Genomic DNA, 23,472 nt, shown 5'->3' on the forward strand with positions numbered 1-23,472 from the left:
ACGCAGTTCTAATATCTTCTAGAATCCTTGTACGGCCTATAATTATTATAAGAAACACGGAATCTATCCCTACTTAATATATTGTTTACGAAAGCTAAGAGGTTGGGTGCCTAAATGTGACCATCGGAGATGATTTATGAATATAAAACTATATAACTCGTACCTTCCCATTGCAAAACCACTTAAATATAATACTAAGACGTACACAACCTGAAAGATGTTTGTGTAATAACAACGTTTAAAATTTCAGTGTACGTTCAAGAGTAAGTACGTTTAGTGTACGTACAAAGGTTTATACTTTAAGGCCTTGTACGTATTACAGTTTGCAAATTGCGTGTACGTAGAATGGGAAGGAATAGTTCGGGCATTATCTCCCTTCATGCAATTTTTGTTTGGGTAAAACCCCCTTTATGCAAATTAAATATAAATAAATCCGCTGATGCAGATTCTTCTGTTACGTATATACGTGGCGCCACCATAATAACGGATGTCAAATGCGTTATACACTACTTGTACAATTATTTCTCTTAAATTCCGCTAGGCTCTACTTAGGATAGACATGACAGCAGTAGGTTGGACGAAGTGACAACTCCTACCCCCAAAGTCGTGTTACCATAAACGTGATGTGATTTCTATCTCAGCGAGTTTTAATTAAACAGTAGTAAGTGATGTATGTCTCGGCACATTACAACAATGAACGGGTATGGTGTTAGCGAAATAAGTATCTCGTTAGCGTTCTATAAATTATAATTACCAGTCCCACTGAGTGCAACCTGAACTTTGAGTTCTTCAAACATCCTTCTGTACAAGTTGCAGTTCCTACTGAAAAGCCACAGCAAGCTGGCGTCTGCGTCTCAAAAAATGCCTCATCTACCAGATGAGATGTTGATTATCATCTTTGGGTTTCTCGCAGTAGATGGTTTGAACTACCTAGCTCCAATAGTCAAGGCAGGACCTCGGGGAGTCAAAACAGCGCTTACGCCTCAAGTTCTCAAGGATGCTAACATCTCCAGCATTACTTGCCATCCTTCTTGGTTCCAAAAATTACATCATCGAAATCGTAGAATAAAAGAGGAAGGGATGCACCGGCGTATCTTCGAAAAATGCCTTGACGCTGGGAACAAAAAGGCAATCTATTACGAAGGTCTCCGGGTTGTTGCCGAGGAAAGCGACATTGAGGGAGGTATTGCACTTCTAACTCGTAACGTACCCGCAGAAGATGATGCCACACTAGCATGTGGGGTTTTTTTCTATATTACATGGGAACCTCGACATGGCAGGTCATTATCTTTACCTGTTTTTTGCATACCACTACCAACTAAATACAACTCAAACAAGGATTTTGGGCAGGGAGTTGTTCATGTTGCTGGGTAGATATCAGACGGCGCGAGAAAACACGTACAAGGATACATTCGTCTATCCGATTGCCCCTTTGATCCCTTCTCCGGAATGTGCTAAATTGTGTTTATTGGAGCATGGTCTGTACTCTCTCAAGTATCGAGACTATGACATGGTGTGCAACAATTGCGGCCTTTGGTGGTTGGCGAAATCTATATCCGAGATCCTTTAGTTATATTATCTCTTTAGATGTTTCGCCCTAAACGTTTCATCTAAATGCCTTCTGTCATAAACGCCGTACTATATCTACGTCATAGGGTTTACGCGCACTGAATCCGGCCTTTTGTTTCCATGGTTTTCTCTTCTAGTTATTTTTAAGCATGTACCAATTGATGTTGGTTCCTTTCCTTTTTTAACTGTTCTATCTTGCAAAAGAACTATACACAATTGATATATCTGCCTATTGTGTATGTACAACAAAGTGTGTGTGGGTACATGGGTTCTTACGTTTGGTACTAGAAATGTATTGTTTTGTTACAACTGTGCATTCGGTTGGTGAAGTCGGATGTGTACACATCCCTATGATATATACGTATCGGGCCTCAATTTTAGTAAGCCCATTCGGTATGGATTTGTTGTTTATTTTCTTAAAAATAAGGCCTCAATTTTAGAGTTTGAGTTGAGGCCCCATTTAAAAATTTAAAAATTACATCGGACTTACTGAGAAAAACAATTTAAAAGTAAACAATACAATTTCTTTTCGTATTGGGCCTCCAATGTTGCTGGACCGGCAATTAAATTTTGGTTTGTTTAAACCAAATTGTGACTAGGATAACTCTACAATATCAACCATTGAATCAATTTTGTCGTAGTGGGTGGGCGCCATAACGTAATTAAGAAACCATTGGGGGGGGGGGGAAAGCATACATCAACAATAAAAATAAAATAAAACCACGTAGAAAACGTAAATTAGTTGTCTGTACGTACACTAAGAATTAAAGTAAATTTGAAATATAAACCCAAAGAAAAACAAAGAAAGCGAAGAGTCGCGCTTATTAGAGAAGGAGAGAGGGGGAGTCGGTAGAAAGACGCATCTACTAGTGGCGACGTTTTGTTTTATTTAAATAGCATCACCCTGTCTCCTTTCCAAACCCAGGGTAGAAACGAGTAACAGGATATTATCAGAAAAAAACCATGGAGTTGAGAGTTGATGCCATCACTGATCTTATACCAGGAAAAACGAATTGGATTATCCAAGCGAAGGTCTTGAATTCGTGGTATGTTACTGAGTTCTTTTGGAAGCGGGTTCTGCTCCTTGCTGATACACGGGTTAGTCCACTTTGCTTTGTAAAATATTTGCACGAAGTTGTTAACCAACTCAGTGGTCTTATACACAATTGATATGCAATTTGTAGGGTGACACAATCGAGGTGGCGTTTTTACCAGGGACCTATAAGAAAATGAGGAAGTATATCTATGATGGTGATTGGTATGAAATTAGGAATTTCAAGGTCATCCAGCCAACACTTAGGGAGAGGAATAAACATCATCCTTTCCAAATCAAATTTACCGATGAGTCGACGATGGGCCTGCTCTCACCGGTGAATCAAAAACACTACTTCCGTTTCAAAGATTTGGGTGATATATCTCGAGGGAGAATTACCCATCCCATATCATTCGGTACGCTTATCTTCAATTTTCAATTACACAAATCGTTTGAAACAACGTTAAAAAACGTTTGCTAATTTATATATTTGTGATTATCACTAGTTTTTAGGCCTGATACTAAATAAATAGGTTAGTAGACAATTTCATATCAAAATACATAGGTGGTAACGTTTAAAGTATGTGTCTACCCCGAATCAGATGTCTGTGGGTGTGTAGTTGGGGTGGAAGACAGAAGATTGCTCGAGGGGGCAAATGCGGCCAATGAAGTTGTCCTCACCCTACTGAATGGGAGGTAAAGGAGATTTGTGCTACCTTTTCAATACATTTACATTTAAAGTTTTTTCGTATTCCCGTTCAATATTAACATGAGAAAATCGTAGGAATGAAACCCTCAAGTGTCATGCCCTAGATGATTATGCTGCTCGCTTCATAAATGCTTGGGAAGCACTCGGGTGTCATCTTACTTTTACATCCAAACCCGTCTTTTGTATTTTGCGGTTCTGGAAAGTTGGAAGCTACGAAGGTATGTTCTGTTTGATAGATCAGATAAGGAAACCAGCCTTGTGAAACCATATACATCTATTTTTGTAAATGTTCTGTAGGTGCTCCTTGCCTCGTCAACACAACCACCTCTTCGCAAATCTATATAAAACCAGATTTCAAGGGAATGGAACATCACAAGGAGATGTAAGCTGTTTGTTTTCCTATTAAAATATCTAATTGTATTTGTTGCTACTGTAAAATACGTTAATACACTTTCTATATTTACTGCAGATCTGAAAACGCTGGACGTTACTATATAGAACATATAATGGAGCACGTAGGGGAGAATGCAGTACCTTGAGAAGAAAGGAACTAGATGGGCGAAAGGGAGAACTCAGGGAGTTTAGCATATTTAAAGAACCGGCACAGATCTATGCAATTTATTAACTTTTTTTTCCCCGGTGTGTTTGTACTTTTGAGTGAACCCAATGTTACGCTGATTATGGATAATATATGGTTATGTTTTGTCAACAAATAAAAATTAGTACTCCGTAATACATGTACGTACATAACAATAGTTATCTACGATAAGTGAACATGTCAACACTATCCAACCATCGCATTATGTCCTCTCTAATGGACCATATAAAGCCCACAAACAGATATATTTCGCTTTTGTAAGCTTCTTATTCAAACAGAAAACCGTTTGCTTGAGATTTCTAAAAAGCCCACACGAGTAATAGGCCCATCTAGGGCAGCCGGGAACAATTTCTCCAACAATTATAGTTAAACAAAAATATGGGCTTAGAAATTAAAAAGGGCCATCATAAACATGTTACAAAAAGCTATGTTGGCACTTAGGAAAAAAGAGTATTATCTTCACGCCAAGAAAAGATAACAAGTCTATTGTCGCCCATGCACTACGTATTAGCTGGACATGTTGTACGGTTGTGGCCAACCTGTTGACACTGAGAACAAGCATGCTGTTTACGGGGCCGCTTCGTCTCCAACGCAACCTCGACAAAAGACTTCCTCCTCGTCATCTTTGGCCTTCCTGGAGGATTCCTAACAAAAGGCGGTTTACATTTGGACGGTGTAATATCAGTAGGAACGATGCAGGATGTATCTATCGGCATTATCGCCTCCGCATACCCACTGCAGAGGCTGTCTCTGCGGAAGTATGGATGGTGCTGGTTTATAACTGATATGTTGGCCGTATATGCGGCTGCGATAGCATGTACGCATGGCATCCTCTCTAGATCAAAACGCCTACATGAACACCTCTTATACCTCAGATTGACAACATGCGTTGAGTTACCACCACTTACTTCAAATCGATCTTCATCAATTTCTTGAACCTTTAGACGCCTTGACTGTTCAATACGTGCCTATGAGTAAATCAAAGCGTAAGTTCATATAACCAAAACAACACAACATATCCACTAACATTTTTCAGGCCTTTCGTTAACATATATATCGATGGATATGTTAATGAATGTCACACCTGTAACAGGTTCTCCACTCCTTTGGTGAGTAAAGTTGGCATTGCGGCAGCTTGTTTTCTCCTTGTAGCAAACCAACGTGTCAACATATTCCGAACAGCTTCTAGTAACTCTACAATGGGATAGGCTCTGGCAGGATTCAGTACTTTGTTTAGCGATTCTGCAATGTTGCTCGTGGTGAAGTTGTACCTATCACCAGGAAAGTGCGCCCTGCTCCACTTGGTTACATCTGCACGAACCAAGGAAGCATGCAGTTGCGGATTCACTTCTTGAATTTGCTGGAAGATTTCTTCGAAATCAACTACATGGTACGCTGCAGCTGCTTTTTTTACCAGCCGGAATGTTTCGCTCCCACTAAATCTCAGGATAATATTCTTGTGAAGATGATAAGTGCAGATTCCTCGACTTGCCAGGGGGTACACTTTAGCGATAGCTTTACCAATAGATTTATGCCGGTCAGATATCAGTGCAAGCTCTTCATCATCAGGAATTACACTACTTAATAGAGTAAAAAACCATTCCCACGACACGTCGTTCTCTGTATCAACAACCGCATACGCCAGAGGGAAAATATTAAAATTCCCATCTTGTGTTGTCGCTATCAGAAGAGTCCCTTTGAATTCACCTTTCAATAAGGTTCCATCTACAACTACAACTTTCCGCATATACCTGAAACCCTTAATGCATCCAGCAATCGCAATGAAATCATACTTGAATCTGTCTTCTGCATCAACGACCAGTCTAGTAAGGGTCCCCAGATTAGAGGACCTCAGCCTGTATAAATATGCAGGTAATTCAGCGTATCCACTTTCAGGTGTACCCCTAACATACTCCCGCGCCTTTATAAGTGTACGATGTGCCTTCCAGTAGCCAAGCTATTATATGAAAATGGTCAGTAAAAGACATCAGCACTAAACAATATATATGTGCAGTGCAGGCCATAGAATCAACTAATTTCTGACAAACCCAACAAACTTAAGCTACGATCTGTTTGTACACCCTATAAACAAGTACACTCACAGAGCCAACCATAAAACAAACATATTAAAGTATTCCAGTAGCCAACCTGTACACCATATCGTAGGTTGAGCCCATGCCCAACAAGATTTGGCACAACAGAACCTCCCACACCACCAACATAATCCTTGTATAATTGAGCTAGGATTGGTGGTTTAGCATTACGGCTACAGCCATATCGTTCTGTAACAGAGCAAGTATGTTCACGACAATATCTGCGAATATGAAACACCGGCGAATCACCCATGGTTGAAGCCCGTATTCTCCATTTACAACCTTTTACCCAACACTCAACGATTAACAAAATGGGCGTTGAATATCGAACATTGTAATCATATTTATCTAATACACTCAGCACCCTCAACCTTGCCACCAACGTTTCTTTGCTATCAAACTTATCCCCCACAGCAATATCACCACCTCCGTTTTCTATTTTGCGAACCTCCTTCTCAATTGCATCAGCTGCAGAGTTAGTCTTGCGGGTACGGTTATTTGATTCTGTGTTACACACATTTTCCTCTATACAAGACCCACCCCCAGGTCCGTCGTCCAATAATTCCTCTGCTTCATCCGGGGCGAAGTTGGAGTACAGCAGATAGTCTTCATCCCCTGAACTTGCACCATCGCTGTCGTCACAGTAATCAAATCTACTGTTGTCCTCGTCATCTGCTTCATCTTCATCTAGATCATTTCCAACATTATCTTCACTGTCTTCCTTCCGACTCTCGTACTCATCATCTTTCTCTCCCATTTCCTCTGCCACGCCTACGAAATCATCTACAACGACTTCAGGGGTCTTGGGTGTTGGTTCTGGGGTTTTCGGTTTAACTTCCTCGAACAAGGTTTCACCAGATTTAGCTTCGATGTCAACGCATAGCCGGATGAGTTCACTCCTATGCTGTTTGAGAAAGTTTTGAAACTGCCGACAATTCGAAACAATCACCGGTGGCATATAACATCCGCTTTTTTTATATCTATCTAACATATAGCTCAACTTTATCGCGGAAGTTCTTTCACAGAACCAAAGTCATCGTACACCATAGCAGTAAAGTCTTCAAATTCTGTTTCTTTATCGGCAACTATAATCCTGCACCCTTTGCTAGTATCAACATCAAACAACCATCGCTTTTTGTCTACCCTCCACCTCCCACACGACAATACGATATCTTGCTCTTCCATGGTTGAACCGAGATCAAAGATTAACGAAACTGAGTAGGAAAAAGACGTTTGCTCCGGCAGACAAACAGAACACGATTGATGAATCTGCTACAAACTTTATTACATGAACACCATAGATCGGAAGAACAGGAAAGGTGTTTAGATCTTCTTCCAATAAGTCTATCGCAACGCTCGACTGTCTTTGCCAGCTCAAACAAATTCGTGTTATTCTGGTAAGACTTTACAGCTGTCAATCTTGCTTACTAAATCTACCACGGACAAGAAGCCTACCACAACACTACGAAAACTATTTCAAAAAACAAACAAAGTATACCAAAAATATCTGTAAGGAGAGAAGGCTGTCGCATAAATCTGTCGCAACAGCCCATTAGTCTACCATAAATATCTTCCCACCCTTTTATGTTTGCCGCTACACGCGCTTAAAACAAAAGTCTATCATCAAAGGGAAATTCCTCTACCAACTTAATCTAACGAATCGATTTCATGTACGTCGACCGATAAGTGTACCAACACTACAACTAAGTGTACCATCTACGTCGACGGCAAAGTGTACCAGCACTACAACTAAGTGTACCAAAAATATCTGACGTACACCTTTAATCAGTCCACGTGTATAAATCTACCATCAAAGGATCGGTAGACTTAGTCCCAACTTCCAATGTTTTTTTTTCTAATGGCATTAGCCGTAATTACTTTTTTTCTCAACACTAGTTTTAGGGGTAGTATAGGTACAATGTGTTAGTCTAGTCATTACAAACAATTGTATGTTACTTTTGTAATAAGGAAGCTTTTATGCAATATTCTAGTAACTCACCCATTAATAATTAATCCGACGAGAACTTTATTAAAATTTGTAAATTGAATCAAACTGGAAATAGCATGCATATACCATAACTAATAAATAATAAAATCTAAATCGTTTAATATAATATTCTACCAGAATTTTTTGTTTAATATCTAACTAAAAATATATAATTAAATTTAAAATAAGGATATATAAGAGATTCCTATATGAAATTAAAAAAAAAACGAAAATATTATTTTAAATAAGAAAAAATATTTGACATAAAAAATAAAATGCATATATGTATATATATAGCAAAATTAACATTATTTTAATATATAAAAATTAAAATTAAATTTATTATTATTGTTAATATTAAAATATTTACCATTAATTTTGTTAATTTCCTAATATGTAAAATAATTTACTATTATGAATAAAAAGTAAAAACCGAAAATTTGGAAACAATAGTAATGAGTTATTATTAAATTTCCTATAAGATAAACGTTATAACAAAAATACAATGAAATTGCTGTTTTATGGGAAAACATCTTTTATATTAATTGTCATAATTAATAACCGATTTTTATTGTAATTTTTTCATATTAATTGCTCCTAATAAATGTGCAGATTTTAAAAATATATAACTATATCTAAAATTAATGTTAAATTGTTGGACACACTTCTTTTTCTTATAAATATAGAGGATGTGTCAATACTTTCATGATGGTAACATATTCTCTTCCTCTCTCTTATCATATACATCTATATTAACATTTTTGAAGTACATTTTGGTTTATGCCCTTTAAGTTTTACTTATTTAATTTTTTTTTTTACAACATTAACCCCTAAAACAATTCCATAAATAACATTGCAGAGAAAATCAAATACTAAACTTTCTTAAATTGACCAACATTTGTTACATTTATTGCCATAAAATCTTAACAACATCTATACATTCCGATTTTTCCAAAAACAAATGAGAATTTGTTAAAAACGCCCCTTTTGATATACCCCTTTTTAAAAATACCCTCTTTTCTGGCCATTTTTATTTTTGCCCTCTTTTAATTTTTAATAACCATTTTATCCTTAGATGAAAATTATTTTATTCAATAAAAAGAAAAACAAAATTTTCCCGCCAAAAAATTTCTGACATATTTTCCCGCCAAAAATTTTTCGAAAAATTTTCCCGCCAAAAATTTTTTTGACATTAAAAATTTTCGACAAAAAATTTTCCCGCCAAAATTTTTCCCGCCAAAAAAAATTTACAAGGTTTTTAAAAGGTTTTATAAGGTTTCTACCTTATAAACACCTTGTAAAGGGTTTTACAAGATTTTTTAAAGAGTTTTAAAAGGTTTTTTAAACAACTTGTAAACGCTTTTACAAGATTTTTAAAAGGTTTTTAAAAGGTTTTAAAAGGTTTTTAAAAGGTTTTTAAAAGGTTTTTAAAAGGTTTTCAAATGGTTTTTAAAAAGATTTTTAAAAGGTTTTTAAACACCTTGTAAATGCTTTTAAAAGCATTTATAAGGTGTTTAAAAACCTTTTAAAAGCATTTACAAGCTTTTTAAAAGCATTTACAAGGTTTTTAAAAGCGTTTACAATGTGTTTAAAAACTTTTTAAAAACCTTGTAAACGCTTTTAAAAGTTTTTTAAAAGCGTTTACAATGTTTTTAAAAGGTATAAATTTCAATATTTTTGGCGGGAAAAATTTTCGATTTTGGCGGGAAAAAATTTTTTTTAGCGGGAAAAAATAATTTTTTCTTGAAAAATTTTCGATTTTGGCGGGAAAAAACAATTTGGCGGGAAATTTTTTTGGCGTGAAAATATTTTCGATTTTAATGACTGTACATTCTTGCTGTCACTCAAAAAAGGGTAATTTGGTCATTTTGTATATAAAGAGGGGTAGTTTTAAAAATGGTCAACATGAAGGGGTATTTTTAAAAAGGGGTATGGAAAAAGGGGCATTTTTGAGAATGCCCCAAAACAAATATACCCATTAAAGTTTTAATCCATTAAATCTCCAAAACTTTTTTTATGGATGCTATAATCTCTCAAATTTAAATGATATACAACAAATTTTTCATAACAAAAGTTTACAATCTCCATAATTATATTAACATTAACAAATTTCTTAAACCGAAAATCTAATTATAAAATGTAACATTAAATATGTTGAAAACCCCCCATATAATTTGGATTATTTTTTATTTTTTGAGGAATTACCAAAAAACTAAAATTCTATTAATTATCATAAACTATATATATTGACATGGAAAAATTATAAACTATAAAAATATGCAATTTGGTAAAACAATTAACATAATTAAACTTGATAAAAAAAACTTATTTTGATTTTTTTTTTACGCAAAAACTTATTTTGATTTGTGAGACGGGTTGGCATTAATCCCATATATGGAGTTAAGTGGAATTGTTTTTTTTTAAACACTTTTAGATGTGTACCAGAAGATAAATGTATCACTAGACTATACATATACCACACAGATTAAAACCTTGAAAACACTACGAAAATCCTATACTTTGAATACTTATATCAAATACCTGTAAAATTTTATATTTTTAAAATAAATAAAACAATAATAAAATAACAAATAAATACAATATAAATTTTAAAATTTTAAAATTAAAAATATTGTCCCGCGGTGTACCGCGGGTTAAATCCTAGTTATACTAATTTTTTTTTTTTGAACAACACATTATACTAATTTAAGTTCTAAAAAGCTTGTGATCTTCAGATTACCCCTTCCTCATTTTTAATATGATGGCTGTTCATCTATAACATATTGTAATTTATCATATGGCTTTTTAATAAATTTGCATATTTTCACTCAGTTTGGAATTAATAGAGCAAACCGAACTATGTGTTTTACAATAACTTTTAGAAAAATACTTAGGTTTGTATTCACCTCCTCTCCTCTCAACCAATCAAAATGTTCTATCTAATATTTTATTCAAAAAGTAAATCAAAAATAAATTAAAAAGCAAAACAAATTAAGGAAACAAATTATGTATACTTTTATTTAAGGAAATTTAAATATTGACTTGGTTTAGATTTTACAATTGAATAAGGTTATATATCGGTTTGAGTTTATAAATGAGAATTAGGGTTTAGATATTACAATTAAAACGAAGTTATATGTCGGTTTGGGTTTACAAATGAGGTGGTTAGGGTTTAAATTTTACAATTAGAACAAAATTATTTGTCGTTTGGGTTTATAAATGAGATGGTTAAGGTTTAGATTTTACAATTAGAACGAAATTATATGTCGGTTTGGATTTACAAATAAGATGGTTAGGGTTTAGATTTTACAATTATAATAAAATTATATATCGGTTTAGGTTTATAAAAAAGTGATTTAAGTTTTAAATTTTATAATAATATATAAAAATTTTATTTCTTTTATTTTATAAAGGGGTGAATGAAGAGGTTCACCCTAGAGGTGAACTCTAGTATTGTCCTAACTTTTAATCTAATATCATGTATACTAATATTTTTATTATTTTACAAGAATGTAAAAATATATGCAGTTCTATAAAACTCATATGTTATTTTTTTTGTAGGCAAACTCATATGTTATTATGCCATGCGGGTATGTTATTATATTGTTTATGGTTTTGCCACATATTCCCTCCATTTCATAATATAGGATGTTTTAGAAGTTTTTTTTTGTTTGATAATATAAGATGTTTTCAACTTTCTAGACAACTTTTAAATTAATTTTATATCTTCTTATTATTTATTTTATGCAGTCTTATTTATAATTGGTTGAACTTTTTATAAGTGGTTATTTCTTAATTTGCGTGCTTTCACACAAAATATCTTATATTTTGAAACAGAGAGAGTAGTTTATAATATAAGCAAAATATCTTTCACACAAAATATCTAACTCCTAATTCTACATTTCTATTACTCTCTTGTCGTAATCCAACTTGATAAGCTATAAGTTATCGAAGCTTATCCAACATATAAGGTGTGTCCCTCGTCATATAATGAAGCATGTTCATGTTTATGACTTTATCATGGGCATTCTCAATTTCTCATGATTAAACTAAATAGAAACGTCGAAAATTTTAGAAAAGTATATGAAAAAAATTTAACGAAACAATGTATATTTCAAGCACTAAACGAATAAAACAAAAAGAAAACTAAAATACAAAAACTCTTAATAACACCACAAAAAAAACCCTTAAACTTAAAATCTCCACCGTTGATTAGTTAGTTGATCCGAATGCTTAGTGATGAGGTCTGATAATGCATAACTACCACCTCCACCTGTTGCAGCGGTTATTAGGTGAGAGTTTCTTGGGAACATCCGGCAAAGTAACGTCTTCGGTTGATGGTTGCACCGTGACTCAAAGCTTAATGCCAGCCTGACAAAGACCGGTCTTTAAGCTTACAAAATAATGCACTCCTGGTTTAGTGAGCTTAACGAGATCATGTCCGGACTTGTACAAGGCTACGGTAGAATTTGATTCACATGATTGTGGGAACCAAGGTTTTCACCTGAGTTCCGAAGTGAATTAAGTCCGGTAGGTGTTTTACTGTTTATCACCGTTCCAGTTCCGAGCAAATAGAAAAGAAGAATTATAATTTTGCGAAATGAAAATGAATATTCTTATTGCCAATAGAAAGTTTTTCGATCCCTTTCTAAATCCCCCCCTTTCTCTTATTTATAGCCAAATTACAATTAAAGTCGAATCAATCTACTCCGCAAATCCCGTGCTCTCATTAATTCGATTTATTGCTTGATTTTTGAACTGTCTCCGAACTCCGAGATGTTTTGCCCGACCGTTACTCTTCCACTTCGGTGTTCCATATTCCAGCAGTACAGGCGGTTTCACTTCGTCTTGGCCCATCTTATTCGTCCGTTTTAGGCCCATTCTACCCGTCTGTCTAAGGCCCAAGCCCATGATCCAAACTGATGGATCACGGTACCAACAGTTGCCCCCCAAGTCTCCCGAGCTGCTTAGTTTGGGGGACTTTTATCTTTTGATTAACTGCTTCGGGAAACTGAATATTTACCAAATCCCATGATTTGATTGCAATAATGATGGGATTTTTTCTTCCCGAACAAGCTACGGGCCCCGCTAAGCGACTTTATACATTAGAACACGCTATAAGAGAGAGAGAGAGAGCAAACCGAGACCTTTCGCTTCCCTAGGTAATCATTGCTCTCTCCTTCGACCCGGTGTACAAAGGTGAGTTGTTTATTTTGTTTTCGACATTTTTTCTTAAGAGTCGCTTCCTGTATTTTGCTTCTTTCTCCTCTCTATTTTCGTTGTCCGCCGATAAAACCTGTTTCCTCTCCTTTCTTCTCAAACGGAAAGCATGTCGCCGCCCAAATCTACCCCGACTAAAGCCGCGAAACCGCTCATCCCCGGAGTTTACGGTCCCCCCACACTCCTTCTATTCTCACAGAAGACGATATTGCGGAGATCAGGGGGTCGTGTTTTATCTCGTCGGAGATAGAAATTCGCATCCCGGGTGCCAACGAGTCGCCGGAGAATCCTCCTCCCGGTTACTGTTGCGCCTTTGTCAAGTTTTCTCCGCGTGCCAATTGTCTTTCCCACTCCCGGAGTTCTCTCTTCCATTACTAATTCTTTTATTATCATTTTTTGCAGCTCACATCGAGCGTGGACAGCTTTCCCCTACCTTTGTTGAATATTTTTCCCGGCTCTGAGAAGGTCAGATCGCTTGGGATTCGTTCTCGTGTGAACAGATCAGAGAGTCCGGAGTTCGACTTAGGAGCTGTTCCAACGTTACCTCTACCGAACCCTGCTTCTTTGACACCTCCGCCATGGCTTACAGAGAGGAGAAGAACTTCAGGAGAGACTTGGAGAATGCTGAGAAGGAAGCGAAGAGGCTAATGTCCAACTCCCTGGCGAAGGGTAAAGCTTGCCTTCCGGCGAGGAGTGTTGACTCTTCAGCTTCGAAATCAACTGAAGCTCTACCCTCAACCTCGGTGAATACTGCAACTCCTGCTCGGGAGCCCAATGCTGAGCTGACCTCGGAACCAGCCGCGCCCCCTTTGATTGTTATCTCGGATTCGGCTGACGAAACCAGAGAAGGCAGTGAGCTTGCTGCAGTTACCGAGAGTGGCCGAGCAGCTAGTGGTTCGCAGCAGATGGTAGCGTCGAAGAAGAGGAAAGAGCCCGAGACTTCTTCCTCCTCCCGTGAAAAGGCCAGGGCCCAAACTAGCTCCTCTGGCGACGGGCGAAGCAGATCTGGTTCGAGGGAAAGTGTCCTTTCCTCTGAGAAGAAATCCGGGGAGCTCCCTTTGGCTAAAGAATCCGGAGGTTCCTCCGGTAGACTCCCGCCAAAAGAACACCGTCACTCTCCCTGAGGTAAGAATTTTGTTTACCACTTATCTATCTCCTTTTTGCATGATGCGATGGTTAGTTAAGTAACTCCTTGGATGCAGCTCCTCCTCCCTCGCCTGCGGACTTAATGAGGAGTTTTGCTCGCCCCGGGGCTCGTGTTCTGCCATTTGCGGACATGACCGAGACTAACCGCGGAAACTTCTTCTGATTCACGGATTAAGGTTGCGAGGTGAGTTCAGATTGAGATTTCCTTATCTTAATCGACACCGGTTGGAAGGTAACACTAACCCCCCTTTTTTTTGCAGATGATGATTGAGTTCAACAGTTCGGTTGCTTCATATGAGGATCAACTTTTTGCTGCTCCTTCGATTTCCGAGCTGTCGAAGTTAAAAGACAGGGTGGCCGAGCTGGAGGCCCAGGTAGAGGAGTACACTCGTCTAGAGGCGGAAAACACCGAGACCGTGGAGAAGGCCGAGCAGATTCGGTCTCGGATGAAGAAAGCTGAGCTCCAAGTGTTAGACCTCGGGATCGCAAATGAGGACCTTAGAGGAAAGCTAAAGAAAGCCGGCGACCTTTACTATGAAGCTTCGGCAAGCGAGAAGGCCGCCAAGAACATGCTTCATGAGATCGAACTCCGGAACCAATTCCTAGAGGCAAGTCATAGCTGCGAGATGGAGAAGGTCCAAAGAGAAGAGCGCCAATCTCTAAGGCGGTCCCTCCGACCCTTGATTGAAGATGTAAGAGCTCACTTCAAAGAGAGGGAACGTCTGACCCCAGCTCTGGTTAGGGCTGCCTAGATTAAGGCGAACCGAATGCTCATCGAAGAGATCTCAAAGGTTGAAACTGCAGACCTCGAAGCGGAGCTCGAATCAATCCGTGCTGACGAAGAAAAGGCCGACAGCAATGTCGCAACTTTGATATTTCATTCTTCTTGAGCCTCTTGGCGGATTTGTCTCCTGAATTGCTATACAGCGAGCCCCCACTGAGCATCGTGATCGATGAATCCGGGACTAACATCGGGCAGATGTCAAACCAAGAACTGGAGGTGATTAGAGCTAACACTCCCAAAGCCGACGCACCTGAGGTGTCTTTGTCCGAGCTATTCCCCGATGTCTCTGAGGAGCTGACCACGGAAGCAGTTCGGCCCCTGATCCCCCTTCTACTTCGTGAATCGCTTTTTCTTGGGGTTGTTTTGGGCCTAAGTTGCCTCCCCTCTTGTTGCTTTTGCTTTTCCTTTAGTTTTTTTTTGTTTGCTTAAAAACTTGATTCGGGAGTTCTTTGGTCTTGGTGACCCTCCCATAATATTGCCTGTTTCAAAAAGAATCTTTTTGCTATATTAACTACCAAGTGAATTTACAGCGAAATGCTCGACCAAGCTATGAAATTTACTTAGTCGTTAAAAGAAATAAGTTTAAGCTTAGTTTGTCGAGATACGGGACTTTTTGTTTTTTACGAAGTAGGACTTCGGTTTTAGGGACACGAAGTTAGACTTCGGCTCTGTAGATGCGAAGTGAGGCCTTGGCTTTTTTGTTACCTTTTCATTTAAAAATAATAGAAGGTTACAAGTGTTTTAGCCTTAGGACCTCAAAAACGCACGAAGTAAGACTTCGGTTTTAAGGGCACGAAGTAAGACTTCGGTTTGAAGATGTGAAGTGAAAACTTCAGGATTAAAGACAACAAAGTTCCTAAGTGCTCACTCTAAACTTTCAGATTCTATTCATACGAAGCAAAACCTCGGTTTAAAGATACGAAGTAAGACTTCGGTTTTTAGGATACGAAGTATGACTTCAGTCTTTACAGACACAAAGTATGACTTCGGTTTTTTAAGTATATGAAGTATGACTTCGGTTTTTAAGGATACGAAGTGTGACTTCGGTTTTTTAAGGATATGAAGTGTGACTTCGGTGTAAAGAATACGAAGTATGACTTTGGTTTATATTGTATGTGCTATGTAACACAAAAAGTTTTCATAAAAAACTTTATTTTATTTGATGCTGATAGCTGGACCCAAAATGGGCTGCCTACGTACCCTTTCGGGATCAAGCCAATCGTAGTTCGATACTATATTCAATACCGAACTAGTTATAAAAATGTTTAAGGTGTAACGAATTCCAGGACCTCGGCACGGCCTTTCCACTTAAATCTTCCAGACGATAGACGCCATTTCGGACTTCGCAGGTAATCTTATACGGACCTTCCAAGTTGATTCCCAGTTTTCTTGCGTTGTTTTCTTCGGTGTTTTCATGGACTTTCCGGAGGACTAGATCGCCGACTGCCAAGGGTCTGCTTCGGATTTTGGAGTTATAGTAACGGGCAACCGCGTTCTGATAGTTCTGAATCCGAACTGAGGCTCGATCCCGACGCTCATTGATTGTATCAAGGGTGTCTTGTAGAAATTCCTCATTTTCCGCAGCGCGGAGTGGGTTTAGCGAGGTACGGATTCCAAGTACTTCTATGTCAGCTGGGACCACAGCATCGACTCCGTATACCAAGGGAAAGGGTGTTTCATTAGTAGCCCGGCGAGGTGTTGTTCGGATTGCCTAGAGAACGCCTTGCAGCTCATCCGGCCAGCGCCCTTTACGAGAATGGAGCCGTTTCTTCAGGTTGGCTAGTATGACTTTGTTCATTGCCTCGGCTTGCCCATTACCTTGTGGGTAACGAGGAGTTGACTTACTGAGTCAAATTTTCCACTTCGCACAGAAACCGTCGAACTGCAAGGAGATGAACTGCGGACCATTATCTGTGACGATTTCGTGAGGAACGCCATAACGATAGATTATGCTTTTTAGCACGAAATGTTCTACCTTGGTCTGAGTTTGGTTCGATTAGAGGTGGATGAATGGTATCCGGAGCGGGAGAGACGGGAGCTGATTCTACTTGCGGTGAAGAGTCTGCCAATGTCCTGCGAACTGCCTCTTCGGCGGCGAACTTTTTCTTCATCGCTCATGTTACGACATTGGAACTCTCTAATCTTATGCTCGAAAATCAATGACTTCGACTGGGATAATCCTTGTCATTGCTGGGTCCGAAGTCGATGCTAGAGCTGCCAAAGCATCCGCAGCAGAGTTCTCACCTCGTGGGATCTTTGTAATTTCGAAATCTTTGAACCTAGCGACTAACTCCCGAGCCGCAGATAGGTAAGCCTCCATACGGCCATCCTTCGTCTCGTACTCTCCCAGAAATTGATTAGTGACCAGCTGGGAATCACAAAAAGCTCAGAGCTTGCGGACACCGATCCCTACTGCGAGGCGTAAGCCAGCGAGGAAAGATTCGTATTCGGCCTCGTTATTCGATGCATTAAACGCCAAATGAAATGACTGTTCAATCACTTCACCGGTAGGAGAAGTGAGGCGAATCCCAATCCCTGCACCCGTCTTAGAAGATGCGCCATCCACGTACAAGGTCCATGCGATCTCGACACCGTCGTTGTTCGAACTAGCTAATGGGAGTTCTATCAGGAAATCTGCCAGCACCTGCGCCTTAGCAGAAGTTCGAGTTCAGAACTCGATGTCATATTCACTAAGCTCGACGGACCAATTAGCTATTCTCCCAGACTAGCTTGGACTATGTAACACTGTCCAAAGTGGTTGCGTTGTTAAATTACGATTGTATGAGATTGAAAGTAAGGTCGTAGCTTTCTTGCTGAAGTGACTACTGCTAGGGCCAATTTTTCCATCATAGGATACCTGGACTCTGCCCCTGTAAACGACTTACTGACATAGAAGATTGGTCGCTGCTCCCCCCCTTTCTTCCCGAACTAAGACCCAACTTATTGCGCTGTCCGAGACAGCTACATAAAGGAAAAGAGGTTCACCTAACTCTAGTTTAGCCAAGACCGGGGGTTCGGATAAGTATGCTTTTAACTGAGCGAATGCTTCTTCGCACTTCGCATCCCATAAGAAATTTTTCCCTCCTTTTCTCAATAACTGGTAAAATGGGAGGCACTTATCTGTAGAGCGGGAGATAAAACGATTGAGAGCTGCAATTCGCCCGTTAAGACGCTGCACTTCGCGTAATGTCTTAGGGGAACTCATGGATAGGAAGGCGTTAATTTGCCTCGGGTTCACTTCAATTCCTCTCTCTGTAATGATGTATCATTAAAACTCCCCCGATGGGACTGCAAAGGTGCACTTCGTGGGGTTAAGCTTCATCCCAAACTGGTTCAAGATATCGAAGCAAACTTTTAAATCTGAAAGGTGCGAGCTGGCTTCCATAGATTTAACCAGCATGTCGTCAATGTAGACTTCCATAGTTTTCCCGAGCTGGTGCTCGAACATCCAGTTCACCAGTCGTTGGTAGGTTGCTCCGGCATTTTTTAATCCAAAGGGCATCACCTTGTAGCAGTAGGTCCCTCGATCTGTAATGAATGCGGTCTTTTCCTGGTCGTCCGGGTTCATGAGGATTTGGTTGTAACCAGAAAAGGCGTCCATGAAGGACATCAGCTCGTGGCCCGAAGTGGACTCGACTAGCCTATCGATGTGCGGAAGTGGATAGCTATCCTTAGGGCACGCTTTATTCAGATCGGTAAAATCGACGCAAACTCGCGACTTCCCGTTCTTCTTCTTTACTACTACTGTGTTTGCAAGCCACTCAGGGTACTTCACTTCGCGTATTTGTCACGCACTTAGTAAGCGGTCTACCTCTTTGTTAAGGATTTCAGCTCGTTCTGGGCCCAATTTCCTTCGCTTCTGCTTTACTGGTCTGAACGTTGGATCTACATTTAGCTTGTGAGAGATTACCTCCGGACTGATCCCGGGCATTTCGTCTACTGACCACGCAAAAGTGGTCATATTTTCCTTCAAAAAAGAGATCAACTTGGTCCGTAGCTCGCTACTCAACCCAGATCCTATCTTGATCTCCTGATCTGGAAACTTATCATTAATAAAGATAGACTCGGTGAGGTCGCCTTGAAGCTGCTTCCGGACTGGGTTCTTCGGGACCTCGAGTTGTGGTTGCTATTGGACTAGGAGCTTATGACTCGCGAGATAGCAGCTCCTCGCTGTCCTTTGACTTCCTAAAATCTCCCGAACTCCTTGCGGGGTTGGGAACTTGACACATTGATGGTACGTTGAAGCCACGGCCTTAATCTGGTAAAGCTAAGGTGTTCCCATAATAGCATTATAGGCCGCAGGTCGTTCGAAGACTGTGAACTCCACCATTCTTACTACTCCTTGAGTGGAGACCGGTAGTGTTATTGTTCCTAACGACATTGAAGTCTCACTCGTAAACGAAACCAAGGGCGAAGGTGGTCCCGAGATGCGCTCTCTTCCGATACCCATTCTAGTAAGTGTTTCAAGAAAAATCAGGTCCAACAAACTCCCAGTATCCACTAAGATCCGACAGACTTCATGGTTCGCAATATCCAATGATATGACTAATGCGTCATCATGCGGAGTATCTAGCTCCTCGGTTTCTTTCTCTGAGAAAGTGACTTCGGGCAAGTCACTCATTGTGATTTTAATTCGTTTAGGTTGCGGACTCGCGAGCTTCCGTTGGTGGTCTTTTATTACCGTGATGGAGTTCCAGAAGAGGCGTGAACCTCCCATTATGACGTCTATCCTTTTCTTGGGAGTTGAACCCTCCTCGGATTGCTTAAGTTTCTTTGGCGGAGGAGCATCTTCTTCGACCTCGGAAGCTGATTGTGGGTCAAGCTCGGAGATCGTCACACTTGGCATCTCACCTGACACGAACTTCTCTGCGAGGAGATGCATCAATTTTTTGCAATCCCGGGTGGAATGACCATTTGTCTTGTGAAGCTCGCAGTACACATTCTCATCCCAAACCCACTTGTTACTTGGGAGTACCCCGCTCTTGGAGCGCGGCAAAAATGGTGGTTTGGACGGGGAACTCTTTGGAGATCCCTTTTGCGGAGATTGGTTCACGGCAAACGTGCCTGCTCCAGACTTCGGGGTTGAAGGTGGAGTTTTCTTGATTGGGACTTCGAACTTGGGCTTGGTTATGACTTTGAGTTTTTGAATTGCCGCTGCTTTCTCTTCCTCTACAACTATCCAGTTCGAAGCTCGGTGGAGAGCATCCTGAATGGTTGCGAACTGGTTTACAGTTAGCTCTTCGCAAAAACGGGACTCATGCCAGAGACCATTCTTTAGCGCCGCCAAGGCAGTTTTATCCGAAAGCCCCAGGATCTGGACCTGAATTTCTTTGATCTTAGTAATATACGACCGAAGTGACTCTCCAGCGGCTTGACCTAGATTCCACAGCTTGGCATCTGTTATTGCCATCTCGATCAGACTAGGGTATTGTTTGACGAACGAGGTGGACAGCTCGGTGAAATTGTTAATGGAACCAGCCGCCAAGGATGCAAACCAAAGCAGGACCGGTCCACAAAATGTTTCTGCGAACTACTTACAGTACCCGGCGTCCGTTTCATGAGGCTCGAGGTCCACGCGGCTGACGGTCAGTAAGAAGGTCTTCAGATGAGTTGTTGGGTCTCCTTTCCCTTCATAGCTTGTAAAATTTATTTTCCCGGTATCCTTGATGCCAACTCGAGCTATACGATTTGAGAAAGGAGTTTGCTTTGATTCTTCAATTACTCGGGAAATATCAGGTGTTGAGGTAGTCGCACTGTGCACCATAGACCGCATATCCCGGATTTTGCTCCGCATGAGGTGGATCTCGGGGTTAGAGCCATAACCAGGAGTCAGAATGTTTCCGCCCATAGGGGGGGGGGGGAAGACGAACATGGACTTCAGAAGTTCCAGCAACGTCGAGCTGAACCGGAGTGTGGCTATCGCCAACCAACAGTGGTGGTGCTTGAGTACCCAGCTGAGGTGGGAAGGTGTTTCCCGGAGTGGCAGTTGCTGCTGTCGGCTGCAAGGAGAAAGGTGGAACGACGCCAGTGAAATCCAAAGCACGTCTGCGAGGGTTTTGATCGGAGGACAAGAGGTCGACCCGATCGGCATATGCGCGGTGAGAGGCTGAAAGATCGGTTACCGACGTAGTGACTGCCTCCAAGCGGGTGGAGACCTGCCCTTCCAGAGTGTCGAAACGCTCGGTAAGAGCAGCGGATGCTGCTTGCTGGCGATCAGACTTCTCAGTCAAATCCTACAAAATTTTCTGAATGGTTTCTAAAGTTACCTGGTTGGAAGGATCAGTAGCCATAGCAGTGTTTGTACGAAGAGGATTCGTGTAGGAAATCGGAACTAGCAAGAGTATAGGTGATAATTCCCCCTCCTTCTAGCGCCAAATGTGGGAACCAAGGTTTTCACCTGAGTTCCGAAGTGAATTAAGTCCGGTAGGTGTTTTACTGTTTATCATCGTTCCAGTTTCGAGCAAATAGAAAAGAAGAATTATAACTTTGCGAAATGAAAATGAATATTCTTATTGCCAATAGAAAGTTTTTCGATCCCTTTCTACATCCCCCCCCCTTTCTCTTATTTATAGCCTAATTACAATTAAAGTCGAATCAATCTACTCCGCAAATCCCGTGCTCTCATTAATTCGATTTATTGCTTGATTTTTGAACTGTCTCTGAACTCCGAGATGTTTTGCCTGACCGTTACTCTTCCACTTCGGTGTTCCATATTCCAGCAGTACAGGCAGTTTCACTTCGTCTTGGCCCATCTTATTCGTCCGTTTTAGACCCATTCTACCCGTCTGTCCAAGGCCCAAGCCCATGATCCGAACTGACGGATCACGGTACCAACAATGATTTAAACTCAAGATCATCGCTGATTTCTCTAACGTCGCTGATGTTCTTGTTGTACTCGAAATAGAGAGTATCTCCAACACAAAATTGTTTATTTTTACTCCACTTGTAATAGTAGTAAATGTTGTAGACGCTCCATCCTTTGGAATCACCTACCTTGTAGATCCTTCCTATCTTGCTCGGTGGCGGTGGAGGAACTGGACGTGAAGGTTCATGGTTCTTGCTCGGTGGTGGTGGAGGAATCGGACGTGACGGTTCATGGTTCCTGCTCGGTGGTGGTGGAGGAGGAACTGGATGTGACGGTTCATGGTTCTTGCTCGATGGTGGTGGTGAAGAAGGAATTGGACGTGACGTGTCATGGACCACAAGAACGTCGAGTTTAAGTCCGTTGACGCATTGAATTTGATTTGAGGTGATGAAGTAATGATGTCCTGGTTCCTTGAAGGTTACGACATCGTATCCGGTGTTGTAAACAACTTCAGGAGGAGAGGAATCGCATGACTCATACTCTGAAGCGCTGGAAACTTGAGCGAGGTTGTTGACGTTCTGATCGTATTCGAAGACGAGGGAATCTCCGACGTGGAATTGCTTATGTTCAGCCCAAGTGTCGTCTTTCACAGTCCATCCATAGTCACCACCAACTGTGTATAGTTTAGCCGAGGTGCAACTAAGGAGAAACATGATCACGAGCACGAAGCTAAAGATCTTCTTGGTGGCCATGATTTCGGATCGTATGGATAGGAAGAAGAAGTTGAACGATGATGAGATGTTTGGTGAAAAAAGAAGTCACCTATTGACATGAATGAGGCTATTGTAGTGCTCTATTTATATAGCTTTACGAATCATAATTAATCCTTGTCGTTTTAGGATTAAGTTTAGTTTAATCTAACATGAATGAGTTTTAAGATTCTTCTTTTAACGTTGTTCCTTTTTGGAATTGGATTCACTTTTTTGCAATCCTTTTCTAAGTACCAGATTAGGTCCGCGTATTAACGCGAATATAATAAAAATATATAAAATTTTAGGTTATATTCCAAATATATATATTTTTAAACCGGATATATAGTTCATGCACTCCATTTAGCAATACAATTATTGTATATTATTACATTATAATAAAATTAGATTTTAATTCTATGTACTCAATCCCAATAAATAGCATTTACAATTTTCAAATAAAAAAAATATGTATATTGTATCAAAGTTATATCTTACTTAATATTAAAAACAATAATTAAAAATTAGTGAAACACAATTCTCAAAGAAAAAACTGAATACTACCATTATCTCATAATTCAAAAATAACAATATCAAAAATTCATAGACATTTATTAATTTTCCTCATATTTTTATGAATTTAAAGATAAATTTACTTCCAAGAAAATATATATATGCATAATATGTAAATATATGCTCTAAATTACGTAAATATATATATATATATATATATATATATAAAGTTTGATCTCATAGTTAAATTTTGACAAACAGAAAGA

General features: G+C 39.7%; 2 protein-coding genes and 1 pseudogene across 2 annotated transcripts; 1 reads left to right on the forward strand and 2 right to left on the reverse strand.

Annotated features, from left to right (window-relative positions):
• Positions 1 to 2,532: 2,532 nt before the first annotated feature.
• Positions 2,533 to 3,850, forward strand: LOC147930733 (uncharacterized). Its single transcript, XM_087477006.1, has 6 exons — positions 2,533 to 2,667; positions 2,754 to 3,018; positions 3,205 to 3,298; positions 3,387 to 3,529; positions 3,609 to 3,693; positions 3,781 to 3,850. Exons 1-6 carry the CDS (start codon positions 2,533 to 2,535, stop codon positions 3,848 to 3,850), a joined length of 792 nt encoding a protein of 263 aa, XP_087333132.1.
• A 559-nt stretch (positions 3,851 to 4,409) lies between these two features.
• Positions 4,410 to 7,187, reverse strand: LOC147930734 (uncharacterized). The gene is made up of 4 exons (XM_087477007.1): positions 7,026 to 7,187; positions 6,058 to 6,927; positions 4,994 to 5,866; positions 4,410 to 4,877 (listed from the first exon to the last, which is right to left on the reverse strand). Exons 1-4 carry the CDS (start codon positions 7,185 to 7,187, stop codon positions 4,410 to 4,412), a joined length of 2,373 nt encoding a protein of 790 aa, XP_087333133.1.
• Positions 7,188 to 12,249: 5,062 nt separating this feature from the next.
• On the reverse strand, positions 12,250 to 22,696 carry LOC147930735 (blue copper protein-like; annotated as a pseudogene).
• Positions 22,697 to 23,472: the final 776 nt, after the last annotated feature.

This window comes from Camelina sativa, chromosome 12 (assembly GCF_030686135.1).
Source record: "Camelina sativa cultivar CO46 ecotype springtype chromosome 12, ASM3068613v1".
Lineage (NCBI taxonomy): Eukaryota > Viridiplantae > Streptophyta > Magnoliopsida > Brassicales > Brassicaceae > Camelina > Camelina sativa.